General features: G+C 36.8%; 1 protein-coding gene across 1 annotated transcript in view; it reads left to right on the top strand.

Moving 5' to 3' along the window:
* The window catches only part of BICC1 (BicC family RNA binding protein 1), a 73611-nt gene that overhangs the window by 10753 nt on the left and 44291 nt on the right, over nucleotides 1-18567 (top strand). Inside the window, exon 2 of the mRNA XM_009703925.1 lies at nucleotides 6907-6976. Coding sequence (XP_009702227.1) covers nucleotides 6910-6976 — 67 coding nt within the window. The 5' untranslated portion in view covers nucleotides 6907-6909. The remainder of the gene's footprint in view (nucleotides 1-6906; nucleotides 6977-18567) is intronic.

The raw sequence follows: 18567 nt of genomic DNA, 5'->3' as shown, positions 1-18567 counted from the left end.
TCTTGCACAGTAACTTTCATCTTTGTCTTTTGTAAAATTAATGGAATATATTTTCTTGAGGACTGGGGAAAAATGGTTCTCAGAAAACAGTCCCATTAAAAGTGGGGATGGAGGCAGTGATGTAACAATAATCAGTCACCTTCCCTTCATCAGCTGTGTATGAAATATTTCTTGAGTACGAGTTAACCTTACTTAGCAAGCTATGGTAATCCATAAAGAATTGCTGTGTTTTCTTTAACTTGGTGGAGATTCAACTTCAAAACAAGATTATCAAACATCTACTTAGAGAATTTCTATTGTCACGACCTTTATGTAGATAATACTTTTTCTAATCCTCACTGTCCTTCCCTGTCCTTGTCCTACCTTCACAGCTGGGATTTTCTCCACTGCAGCAATTTTTAACTGTACACTATTACACTGGGTAGCACTTGTTTCTTAGTAATACATGTTGGGGGTTGTTCCTGACTCCATGCACCTTATAGTTCTTGTCAGGGAAGAAAGGGATCGGTGCTATGTTAAAGTGGAGATTTGGAACCATCTTGAGCTTGCAGTTGCCTCTGAAGTTCCAGATAGTCATGTTGCCAATAATAATTCTTTAGAAGTGCCCTTATACTTGCTGCTCCAGAATATAAATGAACAGTGTTTATCATGCTTTTCCAGTCCTTACCCAATATCTGCTTGATGGAGAACTTGATCCTTGCAATTTGGGATTTTGTTTGGGGGTTTTTTTTGTCTACATTTTGTCTCATATGTCAATGTGGTTTTGTTCTTTTTCTAATTCACAGTAGTTTACATTTCTTTCCCCACTTGCTTTTTCCCTTGTTACATTAGCATCAAACTTTTTTCGATTTTAAACTTCATACTACTTGGAAAAATTGCATCTTATTTGGTCATACCTTTATTTTGCTGGAAGCTGATTTTGTACTGAGAAATGCCCTCTGAGATATGTAAACGTAGGTTTGAGAATGACATGAAGAGTGACTTTAATAGGGAATTTAGTTTGGGCCCACTCTTGATTATATGCTTTGTGGTAGCTTTTTTTTGTCTGCACACAGAGGCAGTTTCAGAGTAAAAACCAAGGTGTGGAAGGATATCGTTATTTTTTGCTGTAGTGTCCTTTTTTGCTTTGTCACTTAACCTGCTGGGGGAGTAAGACCTGCCCCCAGTACCCAAGAGGGAACTGGATCACATTTTAGAAGGGTTAGTTAAGGCAGAAGAATCACTGCTCAGTTCTCTCCCCTGCTTTTCATCCACCTCTGTTTTATGCTGCCTCAGAGGCAATAATGATTTTTATTTTCATGGATATGGTCACCTGTAGTTATTCAACTTAATTTTCTTTTATATAATTCACCCAACTGATCTGCTAAAACACTTCATGCAGGATGTTCAGCTTTCAGTGTTTGTCACCAGGCTCCTGGACAGGATTTGCAGTCTGCTTACAAGAAATGGAGCATAGTCTCTGAAATATTCCAAGTGGCAAAGAAGTCAAGTGCTCTCTGAGGATCTGCGTTGTTTGATAGTTGAAAATAAGGTACTGTTGCAGTACTGCAAATACTTACGTGTAAGTGTCTAGTGCCCTTGATGTTTTTGATCTAAACCTAGGCATTTCTGTTTGTTTTTAACCTGCACAGAGGAAGACCTTGGAAAACTCTTACAAGACAAAAACTCAGTTGTTCAAAACATGATGTGGACAGATAAATTAAAAACCACCCGTGGGCATACAATTTCACTGCTTTCTAAGGTTTTTAATAGCAGGAAAATTTCAGGGTATCTACAAAACCTAGTATTGGGTATTTAAAAAATAAGAAAAATTTTCTTACAGACAGATTAGGATAAACGTAGTTTAAATGTGTTTACAAGATTTTCAACATCTGTGCTTATTCATTGTCCAAGTACTCTACATGTTAAAATGGTGTATATATATCTTCTGTTGTATTAGGCATGGTTAAACTGAGGAACGTAATTCCTCACACTGAAAGAGAGGATGGGTGGGGTTTTTTTCCCATTGATGAAATAACAAACTGAAATGAGCTCGTTGTTGAGCTGAAGTTGAGAAAACCAATTTTAGAAACCCACTGGTAGATGCAGGTTCCTTTCTTCCCGTTCTTCCTTTCACTGTGAATAAGAACTAAGGCAGAAATGGCCAAGATGCAGAAATGTCAAAGGTGGGAAGATCAGAAATAGATAACAGTACTGACTATAAAGAATAATACTTTCATTTAATGGGCTTGTTTTAAATGAAGAAAGGTCTGTTTGAGATATTGTTCTTTTTCATCTACTGTGTGTAAAATACTTCCTTTGAATTTTGAAATGCTCGTGGGCTTTTGGGGAGTTTTGGTTGATTGGTTTTTTGCATTCCAGTTTCCATCCAAAATCAGCTAAAGAAAAATTACAATGTAGGAAAAAATAATTTCTTGCCGTCTTAATGTAAAAACTCCCCAAAGTGCTGAAACTATAAATTTTTTTCAAGCTGGAATATAAGGAAGCCAAATGCTTTTCTTCCAGCTGCCTTACAGCTAGATGTTTTTTTTCTTGAAGGCCCAATGATTTACAACTAGAGCCATTTTTTTCAGGGTCATGGCACAGTCTTATTTGTTTTGTTGGTATCTTCCAGTATCTTGTGTCATCTTCTGTATGTACTCCACTGAGAATAGCTTACATATTTTGGCTATGTAAACACTGCAGTTTCTCTTGGGGAAAGGGGAGGAAGGGAAGATGTAGATAGATAATTTCTTCGGATTTCCCTCATTTTGAGAAGAAGCATGAGATTTACTATGGGATTAAATCTTGCTGCCAAATATGCCTGCTGTCTTTGGTCAGTTGATCCCCTCAAGGCAAGGAGAGTACTGATTAGTATAAACCCTATCACTTTATATGAAAAGAAGTCTAAGCAGAGGTGCTATTCTGCAGAGATTGTGAACTCTGATTCATTCATCCCTAGGCTGAATTTCCTCTACATGTTTTCTGACTAAAGTATTTGTACAGTTAAAATACATGTATTATATCTATATTACTTGTAAAGGGAGTTCTGTTTTCTGTTTTGTTCATTTGAGAGCAGTACTGCTGTTTTCAGGGTATGTGGCATAACACCGAGTTTTCACTAATAAAACTGTTCCATTGCAACATGCAGTTAAAGTTTTTATGGAATGAATCCAAATTTGTTTCAGGAAAAAAAATAAAATCCTAGCACTTAAAACTGCCTGGGTTAAAATGGTAAAGCAGAACTAAAAGTTGATGTTTCTTGTTTCCTAGAGCTTTGTGACACTCCTGGTGTTACAAAAAAATACAATACATAAATAATAAAATAAATACAATAAATAATTTAAAAAGCTATCAATATAGTTTAAACTCTTCTTAAGGGTTCCTGTGAAAACCCAGTTTCTCAAATAAAACCAGAAGTTGCTTTCCATTGCAAACCTTTTTAGGCAGGTAAAATTCTCAAATTGTTTTACAGGCAAGATAAATTTTTTTCACTGCTGAAAAAATAAGTGCTGCAGCAAAAACTATTTTATTTTTTCGTATAAAATGAGTGGTTTTCAAAATTGTGGAAAAGATGATTATTGCAATCAGCATGGAATTTATCATAAAGTTTACTGCTTGAAGTTGAAAGCCAGCACATATTCTGAGCATTTTTCTACTTCAATAAATGCGCTTCATTTAAATGCATCCAGACTTTTTTTTGCCTAACTGCCTGAGATAGGAGGTAAACTTGTCTTTGTAGTGACCAGAGTCGTCTTTTTGGTCTAATGTGGTAATTTTTTGCATTGCATTGTCCAAAGAGCTTAAGGATATTAGATGGCCAAATCTCAGTGGCTGGCAGTCAGACTTCTTTTCCTTTGAAGATCTCGTATGCATCTTTCTCGTACATCCCCATAATGTGTGCATCTCTGAAGTTGTGGGCTTTCATTTTGTTTTGGTTTAGGATGAGAAATGTGGAGGATTTAATTTCTCGAAGACAGAAGGCTCCAAACTTTATTGAGAGGGTAGAGGACTGATGGGATGTAACACTTGTCTTTGATTGACATTCATTCACTTCTCTTCTGTCTCATCTGTTGTGGTTACTTTTATGTAGGATATTCTTTAACTCAATCCTGCACCATTCTTTGTGTTAGCATCTTGCTTCTTTTAGCTAATGCCTCCCTATTTTCTGTGTATTTCATCGCCTGTTGCACGATTAAGAATAATCCTGGCTCGAAGCCCTCTATCAGACACAAGTGAATTCTTTGAAATAGCTTTTTTCACATCTGGATTGGAAAATTGTGAAAAGTATGTGTATGTTGCTGATAAAGTTTCACCCTCCTGGAAATGTCTTATTTCAGCTGTAACTTATTATCCAATAGTTGCTGAAACCAAAAATATACTATAATGAAGTCTGGCTGGCACTTTCAGTTTTTCCACATGGTGTACTCATCTGGAAGTTGTGATGTCCTAGGGATTTGGATGTAGAAGATAAGAACTATTAGTGAAGTCTACCTTTAGTTCTGTATTATACTATTATGGAGAACTTGTTGGTATCATAGCTGTTTTCTTAATGCATTCATTTTTTTCCTGGAAGTGGCTTTACTAATTATTTTGGAATGTTAATTTTTTTTGTTATTGCTTATGCTTGTTGCAGATGACTAGAAGTATTAAAATGTACTGTTTTGCTTAATTCCCCCCAACTCGGGTGAGCTGGCTTTTTTGGACAGTGTCTGCTTTTTGTGTATTGTAATTCTCATTTGTATCAGGAATCGAAAGAATACAAATTTTTTTTTAGTTCTTCTAAGGAAATTGAACAAATGTACCTTATGGAGGAGGAACCAGACCCTGAGAGTTGCCATCTGAAAAGCTCTTTCCTTTTCCTTTCCTACCTATTCCCTCCTTACAGCAATCAAATATTCTTTCAGTTCTTCTGATTTAGGGTGTTTTCTACTTTACAGCCTAAGTTTACAGTTAGCACTTGTTTACTTTTTACCACCATATGCATTAAATAATCTTCTTAATGTTTATTACCGCCCTATGTATGTTTACATAGACTCACTCTCTAAAATAGCGTGACCCAGCAGATGAAGGGAAGTGGTTATTCCTGTCTACTCAGTTACTGTGAGGCTGGGTATGGAGTACTTTGTCCAGTTATGTCCCCCTCAGCCCAAGAAAGATCCTGACAAGCGGGAGCGACTCCAGTGGATGATCATCAGGTTAATCGGGGGCCTGGAGCAGTTGATGTACAAAACAAAGCTGACAGCGGGGTTTGTTCAGCGTGGAGGAAGTGAGGTAAAAGAGGGATCTAATAGCAATGTTCAGCTACTCTATGGGTGTGGTTAGAAGGTAGACTGAGTCAGGCTTCTGAAAGTGCACAGGTAACAACAGCCAAAGGTTGAGCAAAGGAAAAATCAACCAGGTATGAGAAAACAATGTCTCAGTAAAGGTGGCCCCACACTGGAATAAGTGTGCAGAGAGGCTGTAGAATCTCCTTCCTTTGAGGTAATGAGAGCTTGATGGGCAAGGCCCTGAGCAACCTGACCGAACTTTGCATTTGGCCCCACTGTGAGCGTGAGATTGGACTTCAGTGACTTCCAGAGGTCCCTTTCTTCCAAACTTGTTCTGTGATTCCAGGACCCCTTCTAACTGACATTAGTCGAGCTAAGCAAACTGATCACTCTTAATCTCTTTTATAATAAGCTACTAAAATTTTCAAAGGACTGAGGACCCTTTTGTTTTTTGCTGTACAAGATCTCGTCCATGTGTGAACAGAACTGGACAATTTGTTCCAGGTGAAAATTCATCAGGGCCTTCTGTAGTCAACACCTCTATTAAAAAATGCCCTGTCTGATGCAGCCTAGCATGATATTTAATAGATGCATTTTCTTGGCATCCTACAACCATCTTGTCATGGACTGATATGGGCAGATCATTCTCATTTCTTCAGGTCCTCATGGTGAAGAGGTACTCCCTTCTTGCTCATGATTATCAGATACTCTGTCTCAAGTGTGATGAGAGGTATGATCTCATCATACTTATTTATGAGATCTCAATGTTAAAGAAAAGTTCTGTAGTCTCAGTAGACATGCCCAGCATTTCTTAGAACTGAATTTCATTTCATAGATATGAAGTCTTTGGTGTCATTCAGTTCCTTCTCCTGTATTACTACTAAATGTGTTCGTGATGCACTGTAACTCTGTGCCAGTATTGATTTTCAGTATAATATGCCTATGGCCAGTGGATTTATTCACTAAACAAAGGCATCAACAGAATGAGAGTCCACATTGAGCCAAATGACTACATGGATTTCAAAGTATCAGTGTGTGCATAGGGCTTTTTCCTGTTGGCTAGCTGGAGATTTACACATAGGTTGCACACTGTGTTGTAATAAATGCTGTCAAATATCTTCTCTGAACTGCTAAACCAAGGAGTAAAATTTTTGAAGTCTGGATAGGCTGACAATAAAAAGTTGCTTTCAGATAAAGGTGAGGCAAAAAAAAAAAAAACAGCCTAAGGCAAACCGGTGTATCTTGACTTATGGAAACTCAAAAGGACTTGATTTAAATTTGATAGGCTTTACTTAGAAGCCATTTTAAGATACCTAAAGAAATATTCTTATTGAATTGTAAAGCTTTGAAATTCCTTCTGAGATGGACCTTGGGCATGCTAATAGCTAGTAGTGGTCATTTGAACTTCATGGAAACTGTTGAACATCTTGGTTTGCTCTTTGGATTTCTTTTGAATGATCAGAACTCAGCTCCACCTATCACCAGACAAAAATTCTTCTCAAGTACATCAGAAAAGTAGTTAACAACTTATGCTATTTATAAGTAATAATAATCAACAAATTTAAAAATGGTAAACAATCTTTTCCAAAAGTGAACTTTTGACTTTAAGTTTTTATTGTTCTCCTACAATTTTTCATAAATGCTTTCTTTTTAACAGATTATGGAAGAAACAAATACACAGATTGCTTGGCCATCAAAGTTGAAGATTGGAGCAAAATCGAAAAAAGGTATTTTGTTTTGTTCTTTTTATGGGGTGGGATTAGTTGTTAGAGTAGTAAAACCACAGAATGAACAATTCTGTCTTGAGAGTCGTCATGTCAATACTGGACACCTGAAATATTTTCATTTCAGTCTACTGTTTTTCTAAGAATTTCTTGTTGAAGTTGTCTCAGCTTTGTATAGGTATCTGATGTACAAACCCATTTTAAGTAGCTTGCAGTTCTGTAAGTACTTTATTAGCAATACTATTGTATTTACTGTCTCTTACCTGTGTGCTTTCTTCTTTATAATTCTACGTATAATCTGAACGATTTCTTTATTTTACAGCAGCCAAAGTCAGTTAGTCTTTCTGGTAACATTGTAGATTAGTGGGTGTTCTGTGGGGGTTTTTGTTTGTTTCTATGGGGTACAAAGATCTGTGTTAGTCTGTCTCAGTTAGAACAATAGATGCTCATTGTGTCCCTGACGGAGACAGTCTGCATGCTTTTTTGGTTTCTTTAAGAAACCTAAGAGGAGATTTTTCTTTGTAATGGCCAGTATTATGTGTTTTAAGTTACGCTTCTTTTGGAATTACAGCCTATTAATGTTAACCAAGTATACAATCTGGAACGTCTCTTTTTTTTAAATAAGTCTTCCAGTTCTGTTCTTAAAGAATCATAGCTGTGACTGAATGAAAGTAGTACTTAACTCCTTTTTGACAGGAAAAATGAAATTGGGAGTGACTTTTGACAATGAATGTATTTCTGTTCAGGCTGATACGTACTAAAAAACCCAAGAAATTAGAGTTCAAGTAATTTCTCTGTATATCGTATTTAGTACATATAGGTGGAGGTGTGGGCTAACAACCTTTGTACATGAAGGTCTCATGGGAAGAAAAATAATCTCTTTAGATAGGTGCAGGATTAATAATATTTTTATGGTATAAAGTGAGATTCAGTCTCTGAGGTATTTTCCCACATGGTATTGGAAGCACAAATTGATTAAATCCCCCTCCTGCATGGAAAAAAGAATCTCACTTGACAGGGGAAAAGCGAGGAAGGAATTCAGACTGGAAAAAATGCAGGTGTCATGTGTTTGCATATATTTGTATGTGGAAAGAATGTTTATAGTACTGTGAGAGTGACAATGTCTCTCTGCAAACCTGTGCTCTCCCTGTGTTCCCTGCATACTTTCTACCTGAGGTGCTATGAACTGATACACAGGTAAAGCTCCTCAGGAAACTGAGGCGGGAGAGTTTGTTTTTCCTTTGAGGGGAGAAAAGAAGAAATAAAGCAGTACCTGTACTTGTTTTCTTTCAAATTTAAATGAGCCTAGTTCTGAAGATGAAAAGTGTGGATGAAAGGCCATGAAAAGAAGGGTAAGAGAGGTGGCTGACTGGGATTCTGGATTGATACTTAGAGATGCAGCTTTATATGTAGATTAATTTGACTTCTTCATTAGTATTCTCAAAGAGATGATACTTTTAAATTTGTAGTGAAGCTCTATCGGTATATGGAATGAATTTGAGTACCAGGGGAAATAAACCAGCTAGAATTTATGAGCCAATAATAAAAGTAAAAATCGAGAGGGGGAAGAACACAATACAGCTGGGCATATTGAGTGCATCTGCAGTGGCAATGATTAACCTGGAAAGTATGCCAAAGAAACTTTAGATAGTGATGCGCTGCAAACTAGGCATTTTAGCAATATGCTGTACTATATTAAAAAAAAAAGTTTCAAATGCCTGTGGACTGCAGCATGACTCTAGAGTTACTACTGCTCCTCCTCTCTGGATGGCTTTGGTCTGGGAAGTTGTGTGTACACATACACACTTAAGACAGTAAATTACAATATGTGTACGAAGAACCTCTTAACCTAGAGGTTCCTATTTCTTGTGAAATAAAGTGTAGTTTATATATTCTGTTTACACTTGGTATCAATTGTTTGCAATTCTGTACCTTTCCATTTGCAGCCACAGCAGCTGTTTATATAGGGGAAATATTCTAAGTGTTTAACATACTCTAGCTTCAGTTAATGACACTTTGTGATTGAGACAAGAGTCTGCAACAAATAACTGGCCAGCTCTCTGGGGACTTGAATTCTTTCCCTGTTCCTTGGCTGGGAACGGCATGCCTGGTAGGCAGTCATTCGGCGACGGAGGAGCAGTTACAGATGGATAGTCTTGGAACCCAGACATACACTGCACCTTATCATAATCAAATGACGCCAGATTTTTTTCATATAATTTTACAGTATAATTTTCCTGCGGTTTCAGTAGCTTCACATTTTGTGGACGTATGTTATGGCCTTTGGTCATTCACAGCTTTCCTCCCAAAATAGGAGGGGAGAAACAATCATTAGGCAGACATCTCTAGCTGTGCTGGTGTTTCCGTCATGTTGTTCAGTCTGTCATGAAATGTTTAGAGCTTAATGTAGTGTTCTTCTCACTGCTGTTGTAAGTTCTTTAATTTGAAATCATCGATACTAAATCAATATGGGCAGAGTACATATTTTCTTTCTAATTACAACACATAAGTATTGAAATTTGCAGACAAGGTGTGCATAATAAGGTTCAGCACAGATCTGAAGATTAAGTTCTGTACAAGACCCGGTATCTTGTGGGAAAAAAAACCTGTGGTGAAGCTGAAGAACTAAGAGCAGATGACCTGCAAGTTACTAAATTTTCTTTTCTGTGTCATATGGATTACAACTTGTAAATTGATGATTGCAAAATACTATATATTTAGTATCATAATGGTAATTCATTGACTCAAACTTGATAAATATTTTCTGATTTTTTTGAATTGCAAAAGACTAGTGTTTGGATTTAGCATATGCAGAATTTAAAGAAATTGCTAATTAAAATTCATTGTTTAATGTTAAATTGTTAAAATAGCTCTTTGCAAAGGCTAGAATTAAAAAAAATCAATTATCAACTCTCAACAGTTTCATAAAGAGCAAACCAGGAATTTCCTGGCTTTAATGAACACCAGATGCTGCAGTCTTGCTCTAGTGATGAGGGGTGATGAGGGTTAAAGTATTTTGAAATGTATGTTTAGAAAACAAACAGATATAAATCTTCCAGTAGCAACTTTAAGCAAGCCATTTGTTCAGGTTGACAAAGAGATCCCATAACATTAAGGCTTCAGAGAGGGAAGTAAAACAATTTAAAGCTCTTCTGTAATGACTGATTCCTGTCCAGCAGTAATGAAACACTTGACACTGGCATGGACTGCTCTGCTTTGCATGGATGCTGAAGAGTTCAGTGCATACCGAAACCGCATGTTCTGGAGGTTTCAGATCTTCCGTAGTCCAGTGAATTAAAGATCAAACTGAGAGACAGTAACTTTTCTATCCATTCCCCTTTTGCTCTCAATGCATTTTTTCACTCTGTTATGGTTACTGTTCCTTAGGAATGCTATTAATTGTCTTTTTAAAGATTTATTCAGTTTAAAGTAGATTGCAAAATCCTAAATGGTCGGATGCTGTAGTTGTACAAACACTTTCAAAGCAGGTGTAGGCTAACATTTTTTTTCCCCTCCCTTCCCAAAATACTGACCTGTTCTGTTCTCCTGTTCTTGTGGTCCAGCCCTTTCTGTTGTGCTGTCACTAGTGCTTATATTGTCACACAGGAGACCAGGCTGGCTTAAAACTTACCATGGATAACTTTTACTATTGGAGAGTGGGGTTTTTTTTGAGTATTTGCTAGCTGATTTAACCCTAGCTGGTTTAAACCAAACTGTATCCTCAGTCTAGTTCACCATATGGCTGCATGAATCTGTAATGCTTAATGCATTGGGAGCAGGTGAATGTCCTGTTATTCAGCAGCAGTGCTTGTTGATGGTAGTTTAAGGTGCTCTTTAGGAGATGAGTGTATATGAGTTTAGATTTTACCCATATTCCTTAATCTTTTTCTTTCCTTCCTTTAATTTCCACCTGCCTCCATGCTGGTGCATGCCTTTGTATTTCAACAGCCATAAAGAAGTTATGGGGATATGTATGTGCTCAGAATACAGACAGCCTTGAAATAGCATTTGGGTAACTACCAGCATAAGAATCATTTCAACTCCTGGAAACTTAGTGGCTCTAGACAGGAATTTGTTCAGAGAGTTGGAGCAGTGAAAATTTGGGGAGTTTAAAAGAAAGGGTATGGGGAAATGCAAAATAAATTGAGCTTACAGAGCAGGGATAACTCTGGGTCTCTTTCACAGTTCACTTTGAAAAAGGGGTGCTTTTACTGAAATTCTGTTGCTCTTTGTTTTTCCCATTCTTCCCATATTTTAATTCCTCTTCCACTTTTTCCACATTACAATCTCCAGCTCTTCTTTACCCATGTCATCTGTTGAAGTCACCCACTCATTTTCTTTCTTTCTTGAGCTGCTCTTATTTCATTTCACCTATTCTTTCATTTGCTGTGTCAGGTTTTGAGGTTTATTGGGGTTTTGTTTGTTTGCTTTTGTTCATGTTTTTTTCTGTTTTTCTCCTCTTATTACTGATGCATTTTAAGTTGGTTAAGGGAAAAAAAAACCTCTAGTCCGTGTTCTGTTTGTGTACTTATTTTTTTCCTCACCTGATTTTTCTTTATTTTTTTCATCTTCTGTTTCAAAAATCAAGCTTCAGTACCTTTTGTTTTAGTTTAAATTAGTTTCTATTATCAAAACATTAGCTACATGCTATTTTTCATTAGCATATCTCAAAGGCAAGTCAAGTACATAGCATGTCAAATTCATATCTAAGGAGAATGGCAGGAGGGGAGGAAGCATAGTGCCACTGAAGACATTAGAAGGAAGACAGCAATAACTAGCAGTGGGCACTGCTGGCATTCATTCCCTGGAAAATCTGTTTCATACTTTTTCCCTAAACTTTGCCTTTTGCAAGCTATCTTGCAAGCAGAGTCCAATATTTCCTTCTTTGCATCTTAAGCTGCTGAGACTATACACAAAATAAAGTTAGCAACTGTAATACTATATTTGAGGCAAATAACTGTACTGAGAAACTTCAACCAAATTAGTAAAATATTTCTCCCATTTATTTGAATCCTGTTTAGGCACAAGGGAAGAGCTTTGCACGTTCCAGCAGGCATTACGATAAAGGCTAGAGACTGACTTTTTTGTTAACAACAAAAATGTTACTACGTGGTGAACTTAAGGCCAAATTTGCATGCATGTTACTGCATTAGATATCGAGAGTAAGCTAAAATGTAGTCTCTGTTGCTTCAGACCTTTAAGTCAACTTTCAATTGTTTCCCAATATTGTAATAAAAGCTGAAGTTCACATTTTGAGAGGAAGAAGGGAGGGAGAGAAGAGAGGAGGTGTGGCATCAGACTGTGCAGCCTTATGAATGTGTGCAAATGCAATGTTGGGTGATCTACTCTTTTGGCATAGGTTTTCTGATAAATCTCCAATCTCATTTTATGCTTTTCAGATAATTTTTTTTCTCTTAGAAATATTCAGTTTTCTCAATTTAGTTTGTCAACAGAATCTTTAAAAAGAGTGAAAACTACTTTCGATGCTAAATCTCTTAGAGTAAAATATCGTATGTGGAGAAGTGGTTAACACAAGAGCAGTTCAGCGTTGTACTTGCCAGTTTTTAGTGTCCTGTGTGCAGACACTTCATAATTTACACACATGTTCCCTGGAGAGATTACATAATTTTTAAAAACATAAATGCATCCCTGACTCTTACGCAATACTGCTTTCAATATTGGAACTGAGCTGAATTCCACATTTGTACAAAGCAGAGACTGCCTTTCCCAAGTATAAATTTCAGTGAAACATATGGCAAAAAACCCTACGGATAACGCCTCTAATTGTTTGAGGATTATGTATTGATGATGATTGATGTATTAATGGATGCAATTAAGACATTGTCAATGGTTATGTTCAAATCCAATATTTTACGATGAAATGTCAGTGAAAATGGAAGGGTTGATAATCCTGTGCAGCATCATTCTGTAGGAGTTATATGAGCTTTAAACAGCATCGTAACCTCTTCTAGTGTGTCTGGAGGTCTCTGGGTTCTCAAAAAAACCCAACCAAAACCCACAACCCCAAAAAAACAAAACACTGCTAAGCAAAGCAGTTAACCTAATGAGGCAGCGGTTGGGAAACTGAGTACAGTGAAAAGTGTCTGTGTGGCATAAAGTGGTCTTGGACCCTCACTTCAGGAGTTTCTGTCTCATTGTATTGATATTATTTTGTAAGAAATGCAAAGTTTAGAGAAATGAATGGATTTCTCTGCTTTCAGTTGTTGCCTGGATCGCTGGAATACTAAAGGATTTCAGTATATGCTACTAAACTTTAAGTTACGTGCTTAATCTTTTTCTGAATACCAGGTGGCTTGGTGTACTTTGGAGGCTGGCATGTTTGCAAAGTTCAGTTATGTAATCTGAAATTTTCCCCAAGAAATTGGCCAAGTCTGAGTTTAGTCAAACAACCATAAGAGTAACTAAAAATTACCTAATAGTTTAGGCTATTTACTTCTTTGTCTTGTATAACTCCTTCAGTTGAAAACTGTAGACTCTGTTTCCAGCATTTTGGCATCTACAAGACTGAAGACCTTGCAGTTTAAATATATAATGCTATGCTGTATATGTGTGTGTATGTATATATGCATATAGAACAATGACTGTTAGGATTGCTTTATTTTTGAAGTCTTCAATGTTGTTGGGTTTTTTTCCTTTTCTCAGGCTCTGCATGTAAATGTTATCCCTACTTAATATTGTTGCAGCCATAACACAGCTTTTTAATTCTGTATTTTCCTTGAATGACTTCATTATTCTGGGCTGAAGAGAGATTACGTTCTTTTTTCCTTTTTCACAATGCATATATATTTTGCCTGATTTTAATTTTGTTTTAATTTTGTTAAACAGTAATTTGGAACTAGCTATATTGTGGAAAAACTGCAGTTGCTGGCAACACAGCATCTATTAAGTACCCTTGTTGAGCTCAGGGATCTTTACCTTCTGATTTTGATTGTAGGCATGGAGGCAGTGTTTCTTGTCTGTTTGGCTTTTTTGGATTAAAAAAACCCCCACAACTCTTCCCCAAGAAACCAAGAAACAACCATGAAAAAAGCAAACAGACCCCACAACCTCCCCACAATCCAAAACCCAATATGGGGCTATGAAAACTCATTGATTTAAATTCTGTCCCTGTGCATTGCTTTCAATAATGGTTACATTCTGTACAATATAAGAAGACTATTTCTAAAAGTGTTCCTAGAAGCAAATGGTGAGGAGGAATTGCTTGATTTATTTTTTTTAAAACTCATGTATGCATATAAAACTGGCATTTCAGAAAATGACCAGATAACAATATCTAACCTGTTCTCGTACTCTGTTAAACTTGCGTTGATTGTGTCAGGCTAGCCTGGTTGTGTATGAACCTCTCTGCTGTTTGTACAATGTAGTAAGGGAGTATAATACCAACTTTTTGTATCTGAATTACTGAATTCTTCATGGAGAAGATCAGTATAGTCTGGAAAGTTAAAATAAAGGTATATGTGAAGGTGCGCATATATTTATATATATAATGGAGGAAAATAAGCAACTCTGTTCTGTGAATGTGGACACTGAGGTTAAGAACATCCTCAGATTTCTTGATATCGATTTAGACAGTTTATGGCTGCAACATGAACATAGAAATGTTTCAAATGAATTGACACTTAATATGTACACTCTGCTTGGCAAGTGGAGATTTAAATCTTAGGGCAGGAGGAAGGGCAATTTACATCTGCATGTAAACTTGAGCTACTGCATCAGTGTATGGGGCTTTTTGTTTTTTTGTTGTTGGTTTGGTTTGGTTTTTTTCCCCAAAATAAATTAAAGGTAATATGTTATGTTGTATTGGCGGGTTGGAACTAGATGTCTAAGATCCCTTCCAACCAAACCACTCTATGATGGTATTTCAGAGATCGTATAAGTTGTATGAAAACACTTTCTTACAAAGTCTATTTTTCTTAATTATACTTCATTTGATCTTAATTCTTTGAAAAGTGAATCCTGCTGCTTTTCTAAAGAATATGCCCATGTATATTGTGTGTTAAAAGTCTTCATATGCCTAAGTTGTAAAGTCCTCCTAGAATTTAATTCACTTCTAAAATTACAATCTCTTTGTTCATAACAACATATAACCCCTGAAACTGCAAGAAAATGATGTGGTGAATAACGGAAAACAGAGCTTAATGTGCTGGAATGGCTTGTATGCTTGCCAGTACGTATCTGTGTAGCTAATTTATCAGTCTTCCAGCTTAAGAAAAATACTCTTTACTGTAAATGACTGTAAAAGGAGTTCATAGTTTGTGTTTCTGTAAATGCAGTAATGCATTGAGTTTTATTTTGTATGTCTGTCTTGAATGCTAAACCAGCCCCACCTGAGAAGGTCACGCAGCATCACAGGACTACCAAATACTTCAAACTTGTTAATAAAACAAGTAGTGTGACAGTAATTTTTCATAGTTTTGGTCAATTTTTGTTCCTGACGTACTTTCATGTCTTTGTGTGCTGTTTCAAGTTATGATAATTGTAGCTTCTTCTGTTCTCATAGAAAAAAGAAAAAAAAAAAACACCCCACAAAACAAATAGTGTGTAAGAGAGTCAAGGGATATAATCAGCTGATTTTCCTACCTTAAATTCAGTGCTATGAATAGCCACTTAATTGGCTTAAAGCCTTAAGCTTCAATTAAAAAAAAGAAAAAAAAAAAAAAAGGGAGGGGGGTGGGAGTTAATCAGGCCCTTGGAGACCTGCAGTGGTATACGGAGCTTTTTGACAAACTTTAGCTTCTAATCCACTAAGATGTTTTTGAAAATTGTGCCAACTGTCCTGCAAAGCTGTCTCCTAATTCATGATAGGAACTGAAAACATATGGAGTGATGTCCACTTCTGAACAACCACAGCCTGCTGTATCAACTTTAACGAGGGATGTAAAGTGATGTAGAAAAGAGAGCACCTAAGCATCTAAGCACTTCGGAGGCTGGCTTAGGTCCTTAAAAACTGGGTAACTTTTGTATTAGTTCATGATCAAGTTTTAATTTCTGTTGTTTCAAGGTTGATTTCAGTGCAGACAAATGGAAGTAGACGTTCAAATTGCCCGATGTCATGCTGCTTCGTACAAAGAAAATAACATACTGTATACCAGCTGAAACTCTGCCAGCAGCTCTGTCACTGCTGCTGATCCAAGGGTTGGTTTAGGCTCTCGCAGTTCTGTTGGGTGCCTTCCCTTGTTCATATGGATCATCAGGTTTACAGGGCAAGGGAAATAATCCCCTGTTGGTAACTGATCCAGTAAGGTTGGTGGAGGTGATGATTTGCTGACTGTGCTGTAGGCACTTGGTTACACATAGGTCAACAAAAAGGTGCTATAAGATGATCTTTTGAAGTTACTCATCTTTCCCATACATAAGTGGAAATGGGATCCTAGTGCATCAGTTTGAGACAACTTCATGTAATAGCAGTAGGCACAAGAGTTTTTGATAGCCATAGCCCTAGAACAGCCTTGTTCTATATGTTGTGAATAATAAAGGTGCACTCATTTCTGTGTTTTCCAAGTACTTCTAAAGGGAAGACTAGTAACTACTTTTGCTAGAAATGTAATCAAGGGAGACAGAACTGTGTTCACAGCAGCTAAACAGCACAGTTGTGGTCTTATCTCTCTTGCCTTACTGCATGCTTAAGGTCTGTCCCTCTGCCTCCATAGCTACCTGCTAGGCAGCTCAGCCCTCCAGCCTGGCATGCCCTGGTGTCAAACCCACTGACGGAGAAGGCGTTCAGGGCTGTTGGTTTATTAAGGCCTGTGCCCTTTTGTCAGCAGAATTTTTCTTAAAGCTGTTTAGTTGTGGTTCCCAAGGTATAAAGTTTGTAGGTCTGACTTTATACCAGTTCAGTAAAGGTTTTCTTAAAAATCTTGGCATTTAAATGCCTTTTCCTTGTTGGTGCCCATGACAACAGAACCGTTGGTTTGGGTATTCTGTGGCAGCTCTCTATGCATGGAGCAAAATTCCTTTGCAGCTTTGATTTGACCTCCCTAAAAACAATAAAAAAGTTTCATCTTGTTATGCAATTGTCCAGCTGGTAACTGTATATAGAAGTAAAGGGGTTTTTAAATTATGCTCATGTCTTAGAAGCACATGAATTTCACAACAGTATGTTTCTGCATATTGAAGGTAGTCATGTCAAGAGATAAAGCATGCTCTGTAATGTTTCTTGAAAACACTAACAAGATTTGATGGGGAGGAGGTCATTACTTATATCTGCAGTTGCTTCATAAAATAAAATTTCAGTCAAATCTGGTACATGATCCAGGAAATTGTGAGTTTTTCCTGTTCCTTAGAATGGCATTAAACTTATTTTTGTGCTTGACTTTTCTACAGCAAAACTAAGGCTGTTTTGCATTTCCCCATAGGTAAAAATAAATTAACTGATCAATGGGGCATCTTATGTAGCTTTTTGAAAATCATGCAACTTAGGTGAACTAAAACTGAATAGTTACATAAACTGAAATGCAGAATACCTTCATTTTGGAAGTTCTTTATAGGATGGAGAAGAACTTGCTCAGTTATTTTATGCCTTTCTCTAATTATGCTGGATTGTAACTTGTCCCCTCTGAACTGCTTAAAATTGGTTTATGTGACTTGAACTTGCTCTGGTGTAAATTAAATAGGCATTTTCAAAAGAAATAAGATTACCAAAATGCATTAATAGCCTGCATCGTCAGTGATTATCATCATAATACAGAAAATGCTGGTCAGATAATTCCTATCAGTCAGTTAAGTATTTTAGCCTGTCAGGCTTTAGAATGCAGCTCCTGAGGAGGCTGCAGGCATCTGCTTGTAATGCTATATGTTATCTGCATGTTAAGCATTACTACTCTAATACTTTTCTTCCCTTTGAGAAGGGATTATTCATGCTCCTTAGTATTTTTTGTAAGAGAAGATAAACTCTTGGTGTCAAATGTCAGTTGAAGCCCATAGTATGTTTTGTTGTTTTCTTTTTCAGCATGTACTTTTTCATGGATTAAGTGTGATGTTTCATATTTTTTTAAGTATAACTCCTGCTTTCACGTGTTTAAATCATAATGGTTCAGAAACTTTCAAGGGATGCTGAGAAGTTCTTGATGCCAATCTAATGCATTATTGTATGCAAATGTTTGACAGTAATATGAAAAACTTACTGCAAGCCTAGTTGAGGATGCTAATTTAAACACATCAGTTAAGCATTAAGCATTGGTCAGTGAATGGTAATGATGTGTTAGGTTATTAAACATGATTCAAATTTTTGTTTTGATTTGGAACAAAAATGGCTTGAGTGGGGGAGACTAGAATCCTAAAAGAGCTTTCAAAAGCATGGAGAAAGTAGCATGCATAGCAGAAATCCACTTAAGTCTCTTGTCACGATTAAAAAAAAAAAAAAAACCAACATATGCCCACCAGAATTACTGGGGATAACACTGTATTTTTATACTCTGAAGGAATAATACCTAATGTGTGATATTCTGTAGCTGATAAAAATTTTCTTGCAGTCTTTGCAGTTTCTTAATACTTTATTTCTGTAACTGCCATCCAAAGATCAGTCTTGCCCACAGAAAGCCAGTGCCTCACCTGATGCTCCGGGCTTTCCTGCT

Source organism: Cariama cristata, unplaced genomic scaffold, assembly GCF_000690535.1.
Source record: "Cariama cristata isolate BGI_N322 unplaced genomic scaffold, ASM69053v1 scaffold13897, whole genome shotgun sequence".
NCBI classification, from domain to species: Eukaryota; Metazoa; Chordata; class Aves; order Cariamiformes; family Cariamidae; genus Cariama; species Cariama cristata.
The sequence above is the reverse complement of the archived record's forward strand: the minus strand, read 5'-3'. Positions and strand labels throughout refer to the sequence as shown.